The following is a 16,400-nucleotide window of genomic DNA, read 5'->3' on the forward strand; positions in this document are numbered from 1 at the left end:
AATTCTGTAAAATAATTAAAGCTTGAGGTTTTTAGTTGGCTTATGAACTTTGGGAGTTACATATCACACTTTCTTCAGAAGTTCTCTTGGGACTCAAGTCAGGAATATGATGCAATCCAGCAGCCCTTGGATGAATTGTTCAGGATTCTCTTCTTCTTTGCAAAAGGTTTAGTGTCATTTGCAAACACTTATGTCTTTCCTCAGGTCAACCATGTTTCAACCAAGCTGTCTCTAAGTGTCAGAACTGCTGGGGAGAGTTAACACTGATGGGCAATGAGATGTGCCCCAAAGCATGCAAAACCCACAAGTCACAGGGGAGCAAATAGGGCAATTTGTTCTTCTCACAACTTTTCTTTGTGGCATGTATAGATCTACCAGTTTTTAAAATAAGAAGGCATTTTCAAGTGGGGCTTAATGGGGTTCATATTGCTGCTGATGCCAAAGGTTTGGGTTCTGCTTATATCATCTCTTCTGGAAAGTATTTCCTTCCTGGAGCATCTTATGCTGAGCCAAGCAGGTCTCCCCTCTTATAACCCCAAAGATTAAAGAACTGTAAAGCTGCAGAGTCAAACTGCCTGTACGTCTTCCTATAATATAAGCAAAATGAGGACAGGAGAGAAGGAAGCTTTCTTCCTGCCTGGGAAATTATGTAATGTTTAGAGTCAATGAAGAGATAACCTAGCTTCCTTGCCTAGCCCTCTGACAATGAAATCATCATTCCAAGAGGAAGATGAGCTGGAATCCCTCCCGGAGCGAGACCTGGATTTCCAACCATTCAGAAACTCTTCGAGAGACCTGCAGAAGAGGTCAAAGCCTTCTGTATTTGTTCCCATTCATATCCTACGTGTGTAGGAAGTTACCAGCAAATCACAGTGTGTGTAGCGCCTATGCAAAATCCCACAGCAATCCTTCCTACGTAAAGCTGAAATAGGCAACAGCCACGTTTGTTTCCAGTTTTCTGTTTCCTTAAACAAGCACTGGAAAGGAAACCAGATAAGGCAGGAAATTATAATGGAAGTGACCCTGTATCCAGCAGCTCAGAATCTCAGGCAGCAGTGGGGGATGGGGTCTTGTTAGCCCTGACACATGGAAACAGTACAGTGGATTTGTCAGTTTTGTTTTCCAAGGTACTGTACAGTAATTCTAGAATTAGATATTTGAGCTGGGCTGAGAGCCAGAGCATTTTCTGTGTCAACTAGCCAACAACTGCATGTCTTGGCTACCATCACAAGGAATTCTTCCCAGCCTGAATTATAAATGCCCTTTCTAAACAAACCTGTGCCAAGGCTCATTGCCGCCATTAAATGCCATGCCTTCCATGTCAAGCAAAATGGAGCAAACCACACAGGTGACACAGGAAAGTTTTTAGATTAGCAGTAACAACCTTCCATTCTAAAACAAGATCCTCACTAGCAGTAGAATATTTTCTTCTTCTTCAGTACAGCTTCTCTTCTAAAAATTACCCTCTTCATCCAAAGGGCCAAGTTCTTAGGCATAGTCTTTTGTCATTAATTACTTATATGTTCGTCACATTTTCAACCTTACTGTCTTCGTCCAAAGGGGAATTCTGTCTTTCTTTCAAAAATGCACACAAAGCTTAAAACAAATCTGTTTACATGTGAGGTTCTTCCTGAACTATGGCCAATGTTATTCTTAGAACCTCTCTCCATCTATTTTGTGATCCATCTGCCTTGGATTTTCTGCTTTGCAGCTGCAGAGCTTAAGCATCTCGACAGATCATTTAATAATCAATTGGGCTGCACCAGGTGTCTGGGAACCTATTCAGAGATAATAGCTAATAGAGTAACTTCCTGTGGAATTAAATAGAGCTTGAACCTCCTCAATCCCAGCTATAACCACCATCAAAACATAAATTGTTAGTTTCTAACATACTCAAAGTATCCTCAGATGTACTGAAACTAAGCTCAAGTATGTGTTGAACTTACTTCAAAACACTAATAGTGCAATACTACACAAACCTACTCGGAAATAAGCTCCATAATAAAATTAAGAACAACAACAAACCAATAATCCCCTTCCCACAACACATTTAAAAGGGCATTGATTAAAAACAAATAACCAGCAAAGAAAAGAAAAATATACTAGTATTAAAAATTATACTAGCAAAGAACTAGCATTCTATGTTTGGAGCACTTGACGAAAGTCTCTACCAGTAGCCAAGTGAGGAGTTGTACTTATTACACATCACAGACAACTATGAACCCTGTTACAGATAGGTAGCCGTGTTGGTCTGCCATAGTCAAAACAAAAAAAATTCCTTCCAGTAGCACCTTAAAGACCAACTAAGTCAGTTCTTGGTATGAGCTTTCGTGTGCATGCACACTTCTTCAGATACACATCTGAAGAATCTGAAGAAGTGTGCATGCACACGAAAGCTCATACCAAGAACTGACTTAGTTGGTCTTTAAGGTGCTACTGGAAGGAATTCTTTTTTGTTTTAACTATGAACCCTGTACATTTTCTCCTGCAGCCCCTTGCAAAGTTGAATGGCTGTGCGGGTCTGTATTTAGAGGAATGAGGGGCCCAACTCAGGAAGTAAACACAATATATGTGTTCCGTTTGGCTAGCCTGTTGAGAGCAGGCCTTAGATGAAAATAGCACAGCATGGTTCCCAGGAGACACCTGGAAATTATGTCATCATGCTCAGAGTTAATCTACTGCTAATGTTTTGCTCAAGAGACTCTGCTTCTGCCAATTCTCTTCCACCACTCATAGCTTTCCCTTCACAATTCCACAAAATCCCCAAACACCAGAAATGTAAAAGAAACTGGACAAAAGTCCTGTTTCTGTTAGGCTGCAGACCCAAATCAATTCTTCGGAGCACAGAAACAGATTTTTGCATGTTCAGACCTTTAAACCTCCCCCTTAAATAAATTCAGACAAGACTCAAATTTGGGTTTTGGTTTTGGCAGAGTTTAGGCCACAACTTTATTGATTACAGCAAGTGAGTGGTTGCATAGGCTCTTCTTCGACTAGCTCCCTGCATCATTGCAGGTAGCACTGATTCAGGGCACCAGCATAGGTAGTCTAGGATGAACACCTGCATAAGCGGAAAGCTGGGAACAGGCTATCTCCACCACCCAAATGCCCCCCTGGACTCAGGCACGGGCACAACCCCCTCTCAGGGGTTGACTAAACCATCAATTCCCTGGATTCCTTTAACGGAATACCCTTCACATAGGGATAGCGAGACCGCTCTCCCATCCCTATCACCTGAACCAGAGCCTATCCGCAACCTTACAAGTTGTGACGATTTGCTACGTAGCAGGTGAAACCCCAATGGCACCAGCCAATCAGCCAAGTGGGGGAAATTACTGCTGTGCCCCTGTCCCAATGACAGACGACACACGATGGCATAGCAAGGTCAAGCGCAAAACCGTAAAAATAGGGAGAGGTGGGCAGGTGTTCTGATGCACGCACCAAAAGAGGAAGTTATGGGTATATATAGGTATATATAGGTCCCTTGATCCATTTAACCTACGTCCCATTGGCCTGATTAAACCCTGCATCAAGGGACCTACCAATTGGGTGTTGTGGCTATCCAATCATACCTACCCACAACACAGGGTTTGGTTGCCAGGTCTCACTGCATCATGTGCCCTCTTTAAGGGAGGACCCGATTTCTCAATTAAAGAGCATGTTGTGCAGCTACAGCCTGACTTCATAACAGGGTATATTGAATACATTTAACGGTACTCTACTCATTTCCCAAAAGCCAATGCAAGCATGCGGTTTCATGGTTTGTATTAGAAGCTGTGCTGAACACAAATCTAGCATGTGTTTAGCAATGTAAGATGTGTCAATTTCTCTTCCCCTATCTCGCCTTAGCTGTTGGAACATGTTTAGCAAGTAGCATTTCAGGGCGGGCTGACTGCTCTCAGAAGGTTCCAGTCTGGCCTATTAAGACAAAATCTTTTCTGGAGGCGTTGGGAAGGCCTGTAGACTTTTTAACAAAGGCCTGCCTCTGACTATTTGTAGGACTCGAGCTCTGCTTTCTTCACAGGACCAACATCAACTGCAAAGGATTGAGAGCATTTAGACCATTTCCTTGTGATTCTGTGTATCCATCAGCCCTGTGAACCCAGAAGTGCTTAAAGTGATTAAAGGCACCCAGTCAAATTAAAGTAGCAATAGTCTTTCTTTCTGAGGAATGGAATTCCTTCTGGGTAGCTGAATAATTAGATAGAAACAGAAAAACAGTTTCTCCAATAGTGGCATAAGCCACTATGGCCTACGCTGACATACCCTCCAATATTTCTACGATGAAAATAGAGACATCCTACTCCATAATGATAATTTTACTATTTATCTATTTACTATTTGTCCTCTGCAAATATGATGAGCATCCCCCTCATCCCCTATATTACAGTTACTTATAAATAAAACTATTTCTAGTGTCTTTCATTCCAGAGAGTATCAAAGCAGTTTACAACAATAAATCATGAAACATACCCCCCCAAAAAAAACACAATAAAATATTAACGTTAGTTACAGTAATCAGGGTGTTAAAAACTGGTATAGAAACAGCCTAGAAACGTCTGAGGAAATAGCTAAGTTGTTGGTTTTTAAAAATTTTTTAAAAAATAATGGGTAAGTTTTTTAAGCACACTGGAAGCACCCAACAGTTGGTGCCTAGGCTCATCTCCAAGGGGAAGTCATCCCATAGAGTAGGTGCCCCCACAGAGAAAGTTATATTGCATACAATTATAACTTCTGCAGCTAATGCAATTAACATGGCTTTATCTATAAATGATCTAGAACTGTGGTTCCCAACTGGTGGTCCATGGAGCTCAGAAGGTCCACAAAAACCACCTGGGGGGGTCCATGGCACCATTCACCTACAAAAACAACCATAGACATATCAAAATTTTCAAAAGTAGGTGGTCCATGGTTTGGCTTTTGAAAAATAGGGGGTCTGCCATACTTAGCTAATTGGGATCCACTGGCCTAGAATGCAAATGATAACAAAAACTTGGAAATGTCTTATAGTTCAGTCTCTTGGCAGTTGCCAATACCACCAGAGCCCTCTGTTTTATTTGGCTGGATGGCAGCAACTAGGCCTCTCTTGCATAGGGCAAAGTCTTCTCTTTTGCAGAGTGCCTTTCTTCTGATCTATGGAATTATGTCACGGGTGGCAAACCTTTCCCAGCCTGAGGGTGGCATTCTTTTGTAAACAAGCTTCTGAGGGGGGGGGGGGGCACATATCAGCTTAAGACAAAAGTGGGCAAAGCAATAATGTGACCCTTTCCTTCATAGCATTGGCTACATTCCAACAATGCAAAAGCCAGAAGTTTCTGCACCCACGCCTCTTCATCTTCGATCTAGTCAAGCAAGTGGCCTTTTAAAATGTGGGGTTTTTGAGGGGGGAGTTATTGTATTATTGTTGTTTTTACTTTGATTCTGTATTTTGTGGTTTTATATTTTGATTTTATTCTGTGAACTGCCCTGAGACTTCCAGATATAGGGCAGTATATAAATTGAAATCAATCAATCAATCAATCAAATAATTACAGTTTAAGGACACATAACCAGCAAGACAAAAGCAGTTGAAGAAGGCTCTGAGGATGGCTAAGGGCGTGGCATGGCAAAGGGAGAGTCCCACAGACCAGCTAGAGATGCCTGTAGGGACATAACCCCTGGGCCTGATGTTACCTCTGATTTATGTAATCCCATTTCTAGTGCCTAGGAACAGGAACAAGCTAGAGTTCTGGTGGTTTGTTTGTGTACGAGTTTCACAAGTCTCTTTTGGAGGCTTGCTCAACATCTTCTGCCTTTGCATTTTGACAGCTATACAACACCATAGCAGATGTTCCACTAACTGAACTTTTATTAGAGGAACAGGAGTGCCCTGTTTGGAGTTCAAAATGGCAGATAACCTCTGCTTAGTTCACACAATAGACTAACTGGAATGCATATTTAAAGGTACCCTGCCTTTTTGTACAAGGTTACTTACTCATTCTTCTCAACATCCAAGATGAAGTTTCTTCCTTCAGCTGTTATTTCTACTTCCGCTCTGGGTGGGTGCTGCGTACAACACAGAAACAATAGGTTTACACACTCTCTGCATTTCTGGCTTACGACAGAATCAAGATACAGTATTAAGCAACAGTTGAAAAATAATAGCAAATAGTTTATTTCACTGATTCTCAAACAGGAGACTGCAGATCACTTACAACCCAGTTGCTATGGCTGTTTACCTAGAAGCAAATCCAATGGAGTTCAATAAGACCAACTCCCAGGTTGCAACTGGATTGCAGGCTTATTGGTCCACAGTGGTATACCAGACCATAACACAACCAGAGAAGAACACTGGCAAACTATATCTGGAGCAAACTGTGATGAACGCCGAATTAAAATTCCCTTCCTGGGCTCCAGTGCAGCTGTACTGAATGGACTGACTTGAATGTAAAGGAAAAGCAGGACTAGAGAGTGGATAAGAACATATGAAGCATTTACTGGATCAGGCCAATGGCCCGTCTAGTCCAGCATTCTGTTCTCACAGTGGCCAGCCTACGAGAAGTCCAAAAGCAGAACGTGAGTGCAACAGCACTCTTCCCACTTGTGATTCCCACCAATGGGCACATGTGTACTGCTTGCAGCTGTGAAGACATGACATAGCCATTGTGCAGTTGACAGGAACTTGTAGATTTGTGCATGATGCATGCCACTGTGACGTTGGTTGGTCAAGACATTACTATTCAAGACTGATTCAAAGAACAAGCAAAACACAATGCAACGAAATTTAGGAAATCATTGGCTGATTGGGAATGATGCAGACCCTAATAATGCCTATCTAACACCCACCCACCCTCCTTCACTGGAGGTTGGGTGGCCCTCTGTCAGGGATTCTTTAGCTGTGGTTCCTGCATTATAGGGAGTTGGACGTGATGCCCCATTGGGTTCCCTTCCAACCCTACTATGGATATTACAGTATGTTCTCTCAGAAGCGGAACTTGGCTAATGATTCTTTGTGGTGGCTTACGAAGGCTGCAAGGTGGAAATTGGCAAATATTAGCTGAAGTGTCAAAGGCAGAGCAGGCGGATGAGGCAGGAAATTGCTATCACCTCCCCCCATGCACCCTCATAAAAAAAACAAACCACAGCCTGTTAATAAGAAGGAAAGTGAGTAATGTTGGTTGTCCCAAGTAATCAAAATTGCACCATTGTTAAACATGTTCCCATCCTAAGTGTGGTCTATGAAGGAACCTCGCCCACACTGAGCAGCAAATTGTTCAACCAAAATAGCCTCCAGCTTCTGCATTTCTAGTGCTTACACACACACACACACACACTAATGGTTGCTACAACTTCCATGGAGAACACCATCCTCTTTTTCTATTCATATATCGACACGGTCCTTGACTATTCATAGTGGCAACAGATGTGCCCCCCTTCTCATGCCTAATTTTAAACGATTTTTCCAATTTTATTTTAGAGCATTCAGGAACATTTTTGAGAGCTTGCATGAGCAGGAGGAGGGAGAGAGCACTTTGTGGCTAATGTGCAGGGCAAAGACTCGGGAGATGTGGGTTCAGTTCGCAGCTTGAGAGTTGCCTGTGCAATCTCTTTGTTGAGCAACTTGTTCCAAGCAAGAGAGAAGGACAAAAAAAGAAATAGCAATGCCCTCTTGCCCTTATTGACACATCCTTCTTCGTCAACTCTGCAAGGGATCTGATAGCAAACGGGCCACAGAGCTGGCCCTTCCCTTTGATCAAAAGCACATTTGCATGGCCACACACATAGCAGTAGAGGAAAACTGATGCTTGCTTTGATTAAATCTCTGCTTCCCATCTGTCTGGTGCTTCCACACAGCCAAAACAGAGACAGCCAACAACAACTAGCTGAGCTCCTCAGATAATTCTGCTGCACATCTGTGACATTTTTGTAGGAAATAACCGGGGAAGGGCTGTGGCTCAATGGGAGAGCATCTGCTTTGCACACAGTAGGTCCCAGCTTCAATCTCTTGCATCTCCAGGCAGGACCGGAAGGGTTCCTTGCCTAAAACCCTGGACAGCCACTGCCTGTCAGTGTGGACAGTCTTGAGCGAGAGGGACCCATGGTCTGTCTTGGTAAAAGGCAGCTTCCTATGTTCTTAACTGGATTGAAGTTGGAGAAACTCCCAATGTTGGCTTGGAGCAGGTGGAAGACAAACAGCACTGTTGACTATATCCAATGCCAAGCATACAGAATCTGATTCCTGTACATCATACAAGGAACCACATGGTACCACAACCAAGGGGGAAAGGGGAAGCATTAGTGAGAATTCGGCTGTACACAGAAAAAGTTGGCAGGCATTTTTGCGGCCACAGCTTCAGCTTTTCCAGCTGCTGCAGTCTCGAGAACTGTTGCCTCTTTGTGTAGGCTAGTTCACAGCATGGTATCCTTATGTGACTAGAGGGGCTACAGACGCTCTAGTGGGGGGGGGGCTTACAAGCTGCTTCCAAGCCTTTTGAGAACCAGACGGATCAACCCAGTGGTTTGAAATTGTCTTCCGCAAATCACACAGTCTTATGTCTTGCTTACTCATCTTTACAAGATGAGTGGCCTACTTAGCAGGATGGGCAAACAGAACTGATGCACTGTTAACTAATATAAACACTGATAAGGCTATCACACTCTTTTCCCCAGGCCCCATACCAAAAAGCCCTTTATCACTAGTGGTGATAAAGGATCTAAGGGTAGCAGCAAGAGGCACTAAGAAAACATAGCCACAAAAAGGCACTTGCAATACACAAAAGACCACTCATTCTAAAAAAATCTTTCTCCATTAGCACAAATAGTACTTAAGGCCAGGTGCACCTCTGCCAGAACCATATTTAAAAGCAATTTGCTAGTGCCACCAGCAGATACGATTCCCTCTGCAACATAGTAAAATGTAATAAATTCTAGAATTTCTAAATTCTGAGGGTGGTATTCAAGGAATTTTTACTCAGAGCAGACTAATTTTAATTAAAGAACATGACTAAGATAGGTTTGTTAATTTCAATATTCATTTAGTTTTGACGCTCTTGCCAGATGATGACTCAAAAGGCCACAGAACATCTTCACACATACACCCATATGTGAGGGGGAAGAGTCAAAGTTCAGTGGCAGAGCATCTGCTTTGCCTGCAGAAGGTTCCAGATTCAATCCCTGGCACCTCCAGGTGGGGCTGGCAAAAACCACTGAAATCTGAAATCCTAGAGAGCCACCACCAGTCAGCATAGACAATATTGATTGAGCTAGATAGATCAAAGGTCTGACTCAGTATAAGACAGCTTCCTTCATTCCTCTTGGTATTGATAATGGGTATATGAGTTTATATGACCATCACTCTATCCAGCTTAGGCAGATTTTACAAGGCACTTCACAGCCAGACTGTCACTGCTATATAATTCCCGCCAAGGATCGTATCAGGAGGATAATGGTTATTTGAAAGGGACGAGAAAGCACAGCTCGTTTCCTGTTATTGTGGCTGAGCAACCTACCTTATCATTGCCAGAGCTTCCATCTGATCGCCACTGAGGTATTATGATTTCATGGTGCACCTGGGAGTGGACTGCATTCCATGTCCCTGAGGAAACATAAATAACTGTTCAAAGCCCCAGTCTGAACTCCGAAAGGTCATAGGAGCAAAGCAGCACACAGGGGGGCACCCCCCACTAACACCCTACTGTACCTATCCAAATAGCCAACCGTGTCTTTTACAAACCCAGACAAGTCTTTTTGCCAGTCAAAAGCAGCCTTGGTTCTTGAGAGCAGATTCATCAAGCACTTTTCTCACTAATTCCGTTCTCTGTTTCACAAGTATAATGCTGGCTTCTTGGCATGGAGAGACTAGACTGAGTTGGATTTTTGTGGATAATACACACCCCCCCCCAAAAAAAAGCATTTGGGGCATCATTTCACCTGGGTTCATTGCTATCATTGTAGCTGATTTGGCACATGTGTTTTTTTAATGGTTTCTCCTTTTCCTGGCTACATGGTCAAGCCAATCGGGGGTCATAGAGCTGGTATAAGTGTATCAAAGCACCACACAGCCAATCAGGTTAATTTTTCCTTGAACCACACTCCCTCCTCCCACATTAACTCACAGAGAGCTTTATAGACGTGTTAAGGCAAATTTTGCTGAAGGCATATAGTAGCTGACCACAGATTGCTATATTTGGGGTAAGGTAAAAGGTAAAGGACTCTTGGATGGTTAAATCCAGTCAAAGGTGACTTTGGGGTGTGGCGCTCATCTCGCTTCAGGCCATCTCGGCGTTTGTCCACAGACAGCTTTCCAGGTCATGTGTCCAGCATGACTAAACTGCTTCTGGCGCAACGGAAGACTATGACAGAAGCCAGAGCACATGGAAATGCCATTTTCTTTCCTGACACAGTGGTCCCTATTAATCTCCTTGCACTGGCATGGTTTCAAACTACTAGGTTGGCAGAAGCTGGGACAGAGCAATGGGAGCTCATCCTGTTGCGCAGATCCACACCACCAACCTTCCGATGAGCAAGCCCAAGAGACTCAGTGGCTTAGACCACAGTGCCATCCACTCCCATTTCGGGGGGGGGGGGTTAAGAAGGTGTTTTCCCACAAGGTTATTCTGGCTGAATACTTACAGGTATGGTTTTGGTGATTAAGTGTGATGAAATAAGCTTGTTTAAACTACGTTGCTTTGCTGTTTCTTATGCTTGTTCTGGGATGGTACTACATTTGTCCTGGTTTGTGTTTCTTCCTTATTTGTAGAATTTTGATGATAGTTCTGCTTTATGGGCTAAATGCGCCTTCATGATTAGGGAGAAAGCTGTTCCAATAGAGGGCTTCTCTGGCTTAGATGCTGGTGCACTCCAGCTCCCATCAGTCTCAATCAACATGCCCAATGGTCATGGATTATGGAAGCTGTAGTCCAGGGGGCAGCAAACTGGGGCCGGTCCACTGTCCCTCAGACCTTGTGGAGGGCCAGACTATATTTTGAAGGGGGGAGGATGAACAAATTCCTATGCCCCACAAATAACCCAGAGATGCATTTTAAATAAAAGGACACATTCTACTCATGTAAAAACATCCTGATTCCCAGACCATCCACAGGCCAGATTTAGAAGGAGATTGCGCCAGATCCGGCCCCCGGGCCTTAGGCTGCCTACCCATGCTGTAGTCCAACAACCTCTGGAGATCCCTATTCCTCGATTTACAGGCTTTTGCCAAAGTCAAGCACACTGAATCAGCAACTGACAATTTGGCACTACATTTACAGAACAATCCTAACCCATACCTCCCTCTGCCCCTTGCTGGTGAGGATTTGTGGCAGACAGTGGAGTGGAGCGGGCAGAAAGCTACCACAGTGTTGATCAGTGTTGATCATTGCACCAACTCCAGAATGGCACAGGGAACAGGCCCGATGCAATTATGTGGTAGCAGAGGGACCAATTTGGGATCCAGTGGATTTGTCAGGTCAACCCTGCCCTCTCCAAACCTTCAAGTGTCCCATTTCAGCTCTTTCTGATGGCTCCAGCCAACAGGTATCCTACTATTTGGCTTTAATCAGCCACATATTTGATGGCTGGAAAATGAAGTCTGATGTTTTCACTTCACCAATGAGGAGGCTGCCTTGACTGTGAGAGCTTTGTGGGGGGGACGTCCCCATCTGATCCAAGCCAAAAAGGGGGGCTCTAGATTGCTCTGTTACTATGAAAGTAGCTGTCCAGTTCCAGATTGGTCAAGTTGGAAGTGAGTCTAAGGATAATCTAGTCCAACCACCAGCAATGCAGAACTATGTAGCTGTCCCATACAGGGATTGAACCTGCAACCTTGGTGTTGTCTTGAGAGGGCTACCTTCAGAGGGGCAGTGTTTTGCCCTAGTGAGGACAAAAAAGAGTAAACATGAGAGTGCATACTTCATGCATCTGTGAAGTGGAGTTTGGATGGGGAAAGGGATTGACTGTGTTGTGAACTCTGCACCACTTCTTTCCTTCTATAAAGATACTGCATTATATTGAGTGAGTTGGCCTCTATTTTGTGGGAAGGATTCAGTTGGATATTGGAGATTTAAGATTATGCAATTCATAGGGCTCAATGAATCCACTTCCCCCACCCCTTTCTTTAAAAAAAAAACCAATAAACTTCTTGCAGTTAGGGAAATGTACTAAAAAGTGTGGGGTAACATGTGATTGACAGAAAGATGTATAACCTCCCCGCAAACAAATCTGGATGAATGCTCAATAAAAAGTAAACTTTGTATAACCTCCATGAAAACTTTGCTCAATAAACGCATCATCTGGAGGGCCATATTCAACTAGCTGGTCCTGCTAAGTGGAAGTCAGAAGCAGGATGTATGAAGTTGCATCCCTCCCCCAGGATCCAATTGCCTTTTCCTGTTCATTCTTCCCCACATACTTCCAGAAGGATGTCCATGCTCCCTTCCCCCTATCCTGGATAAATGCTTAGCATGTTCACCTAATAAAATACCTAGTTAGCTCTTTTCTAAAAAGTGTAAAACCTAAAAAAAATAGCTGGTCGGAGAAGGGTAGAAGTCTGACATTAAAAAATGACCACAAGGTTCAGGCAATTAATGTTGCGCACCCCTCTGGTCTGAAGAGGGGATGGTCGTAGCATAATATTATCACAAGGACTGGCCAATCAGTGATCTCCAAATCCAAAAGAACAGATTCAACCTAATCCACTCTGGATTAGAAAGCAATATGCAGAAACTAGGCAGATTTGAAGGATTAGAAATCTGAAGGATTAGAAATTTGGGTGTCTGTACATTTATCTGCCAGTTTTTGCCTTGCATTTTGGTCTTGCATTTCCTACGTTTCGAAGAACAGATGCATTTTTATTTATTGAATATTCATGAAAGTTCACTGTAGTTCAAAACAATCTTCTGTTCATTTAATTGTACAAAGCAATAACTTGGCAAATATGGTTAATGTCACGAGCTCTTAATTAATCTGCCACTGTTCTGTAAGCAATATAGGCATTCCCGAAGGTTAAAAAGGTTTCAAATTATTTCCTTCTGAATTTTAAAGGAACAATTAATAACAGGTTCATATAGCAGAAAACCTCAGACACATTAAATTACTTTCCCTCCACTCCTTTCAACTCAGATTGTATGGCCTCCTAGATCAAATGGTGTGTGTTTGTGTGTGTGTTGCAATGCTTAAGCAATTCAAGCAATTAAATAAACAAGTGTTTCAGGGTTAGAAGCATTCAGCACATATTAGAAGCTTGCTCTCTAACACACTACCATCAGGTTTCCATGCTGCTTTGTTATCATGAGGACTAGAAACTTACTTTACAGCTGAAATGTTAATGAAGCCTATGCATTGCAAGTAAGCAGCTCTCTTATGCATGGGTGGCATTATGACTGACAGAATGTTTTTGATCCCTGTGACAAGTCTACACTTAAAGACTTCTGCATTTAGTTCAACTGTGGGGTTGCACAGCTGCCATTCAGTACCCCTTCTGGTCCTACCAACCTAGGACTGTGGTAAGAAGAAATGGAAAATCTGCAGTTCTATTTCTATAACCACTCCCAGGGGCATACCTGTTGAACATCCTTTCTTAAACGAATTTGATGCTTCTGAATTAGAGCTTCATGGCTTGAAGGGAGGGAGAAGGCAGCATCTTCTACACCTATGGTTTATGTTCACAGCAATCTGGTGTATTTAGCATTTTCTTATCAAAAGTGCTGAAACCTTCTTTCCTGTTCAGGTGTGCTCCCAGCTAAGCACCCATCCTTTCATGCAAGTATTGCATATATCAAGAGGTAAATGTGCTGTTTAAAATGAAGGTTTGCAAGATTTCCACTCATATCTCAGTTACTGTCGTTTGGTGGATTATGCATTACAGCACAATCCCATGTATACTCAGAAGTAAGTACTATTAAATTCAGTGGAATTTACTCCTAGGTAAGTGGGGTGAAGATTGCAGCCTTAATCAGAGTGTTGTCTCCCCCCCCCCCTTGGTAAAACTGTTCCCACTTTTTATCCTGCCCTCCTGCACAGTGATCCAAACACTTACCTGACCACCCTGACTCCTCAGCCGGCAACTGCCTCAGCCAAAGCAAGATGATGGAAATAGAATAAATCAAGTCTCCTTTTGCAGCACCGCACACGATCCCTCCCATGGTCTGCAGAGAAGGCACGTTTCATAGAGATGGAGATGTCATAGCTGCTGGTGGTTCTTGATGCTACTGCTGCATTTGGCTTGGTACAGAAGCCTCCGCTTTTGCAATGCCTTGGTAGGCACATGAAATAGTGGCTTAAAAAAAAAAAGACCAGCTTTCAAATCCCGCCCATCACGGAAGCCATCATTCCTATTCCAAGACAGATGTTGGCCGGTGACGTAGCAGCAGCAGCAGCAAAACTCAGGATCCGTCCAACCATTATTATCTGACGAGGAGCCTTTAAGAAAGCATAGCGGGAGGTGGTGAGAAAGGCAATCTGTCTTTCCTTGCAGCCCGCCTGAAATTATAGCGAGAGCTCGTTCCTGTTACTCCTTTGTCTGCGAACCTACCGGCGGTGTGTGCAGTAAATTTCAGCGCTAGTTGTATTTATTTCAGGAGCTCCTTCGGATTCTGAAATGTATGACTTAAAAGCTTGAGGGGTCGTTCAGCAATCAGTCAGTTATAAGCTCACAGGCATTAATTTGATAAGCAGTAAAGAGATCAGGGTGCACGCAGCGTCAGCCTCCTTGGAAGAAAACGCACGCCGTGCGCATCTCCAGACGCAGAACAGGGTTGGGGCATTTCTTAACGAACAGTTACCTTCCCACGAGGCATCTGTATTAAAGATGCATCTCGACTTAGATCTGTTCATTCGCCCTCTAGTGGCAAAATCAAGAGCTGGAGCAGCCCAAACGGACGCGGTTGTGTGGCTTCAGAGTCCAGGCAGATTCAAATCTTACACTCTCCATTCCTTGTGCCAGCTCTGGTGCCTGCTATTTTTAAGCCAAATGCATTTAAGCAACCAAATACATTTAAAACGGTTTCTCCAGTAAATCATTGGACCAGTATGCGGTGAAGACGAAGGGGATATAGTCTGCCTTCTTCGCTTGTTTGCAAGGGGGTGGAGGTTGCTCTCCGTTCCACTCTCAAGGCAGCTTAAGTTATGCATAAAGCAACACAGAAAAGTTATTTTTAAAAGGTAACAATGCATTCAGACTGCAGTCCTATGTGCTCTTACCTTGGAGTACCTCTAATTGAATTCAGTAGACGCTTTAGTTGAGATTCCTGCATTGCAGCAGGTTGGAGTGGATGACCCTTGGGGTCCCTTCCAACTCTATGATTCTGTGTACAGTTGCTCCATGATGGAAGGAAGATGAGATCTAAATACTGTATAAGGAAATAAATAAATCCCAGTGCATTTGGGACTCAAAACCATTAGTTGAAAAGGGACAAAATGAAAGGAAGAAGACCACAGTCCTAAGCATGGAATGAAGCTCCACTGAAATAAATGGGGTTTACTTTCATGTATTTTTTTAAAAGAAAAAGATCAGAGGAGGGGGGATCTATTTAGCTGCTTGCTTTATCAATGCTTTTATAGAAATCTCAAGGGACGGGTGAGGGAGGAACCCTCCTAATTTGCTGCTCAGCCTCTTAAGAATAGTATTGATCTTTCCTTCTATAAAGACGTCTGCATTTGTACATGTGTAGTTAAAGTGGCACTGTATATATATGAAAGCAATGAGGTGCAAGATTCAAAGAGCAGCAGTTTGCAGGTGGTATCTATTGATCTTTTGACCATATACCAATAAATCAGCCAGGTGGGGAAATAAGGAATTTATTTAAAAGAAAAATACACTGTCTGGAAATAACGATTTTTCTGCTTTGTTCTAAGCTTCAGCTTCTCTCAGTGTTTTGAGGTTGTTATTCAGGGATGGCATCATGGCCCTACCACTAGTAGGATGGTCTCCTTTTAAGGCAGATGGATGCTGAGGGGGCAGGAAGAAGTGGCAAAGCCCGGGGGGGGGGCAGAGCTTAGTGTATGCCATGTGGTCTGTTCAACACCCCTAAGCTAGCCAGTACAGTGGTACCTCAGGTTAAGTACTTAATTCGTTCCTGAAACTGTTCTTAACCTGAAGCACCACTTTAGATAATGGGGCCTCCTGCTGCTGCCACGCTGCCAGAGCACGATTTCTGTTCTCATCCTGAAGCAAAGTTCTTAATCTGAAGCAACCTTTCTGGTTTAGCGGAGTCTGTAACCTGAAGAGTATGTAACCTTAAGCGTATGTAACCTGAGGTACTACTGTACTCTTAGGTATGGTAGAGGATGCTGCTTGGCTGCTAGTGTTGAAGTAAGATTCAACTGCAAGTCCATTAGATTTTTCTACATTGAGTGGGGGGTGGAGGTAGGCACGAGTTTGTCTTTCATCTCAGGCAGCAAATCTAAGGAAGTTATTTTCTTAACTT

The 16,400-nt window shown here is 43.3% G+C and overlaps 1 protein-coding gene across 2 annotated transcripts in view; it reads right to left on the reverse strand.

Annotated features, from left to right (window-relative positions):
• Positions 1 to 14,877, reverse strand: part of ADAM19 (ADAM metallopeptidase domain 19) — a 51,145-nt gene extending 36,268 nt beyond the window's left edge. For both annotated transcript variants that reach the window (XM_083726210.1, XM_083726209.1), the window contains exons 1-3: positions 14,012 to 14,877; positions 9,489 to 9,574; positions 5,975 to 6,045 (exon numbers count right to left, since the gene is read on the reverse strand). In XM_083726210.1, the coding sequence (XP_083582336.1) occupies positions 5,975 to 6,045; positions 9,489 to 9,574; positions 14,012 to 14,117 (263 nt within the window). In that variant the 5' untranslated portion in view covers positions 14,118 to 14,877. The remainder of the gene's footprint in view (positions 1 to 5,974; positions 6,046 to 9,488; positions 9,575 to 14,011) is intronic.
• Positions 14,878 to 16,400: the final 1,523 nt, after the last annotated feature.

Source organism: Podarcis gaigeae (genome assembly GCF_964106915.1).
Source record: "Podarcis gaigeae genome assembly, chromosome: 2".
NCBI classification, from domain to species: domain Eukaryota; kingdom Metazoa; phylum Chordata; class Lepidosauria; order Squamata; family Lacertidae; genus Podarcis; species Podarcis gaigeae.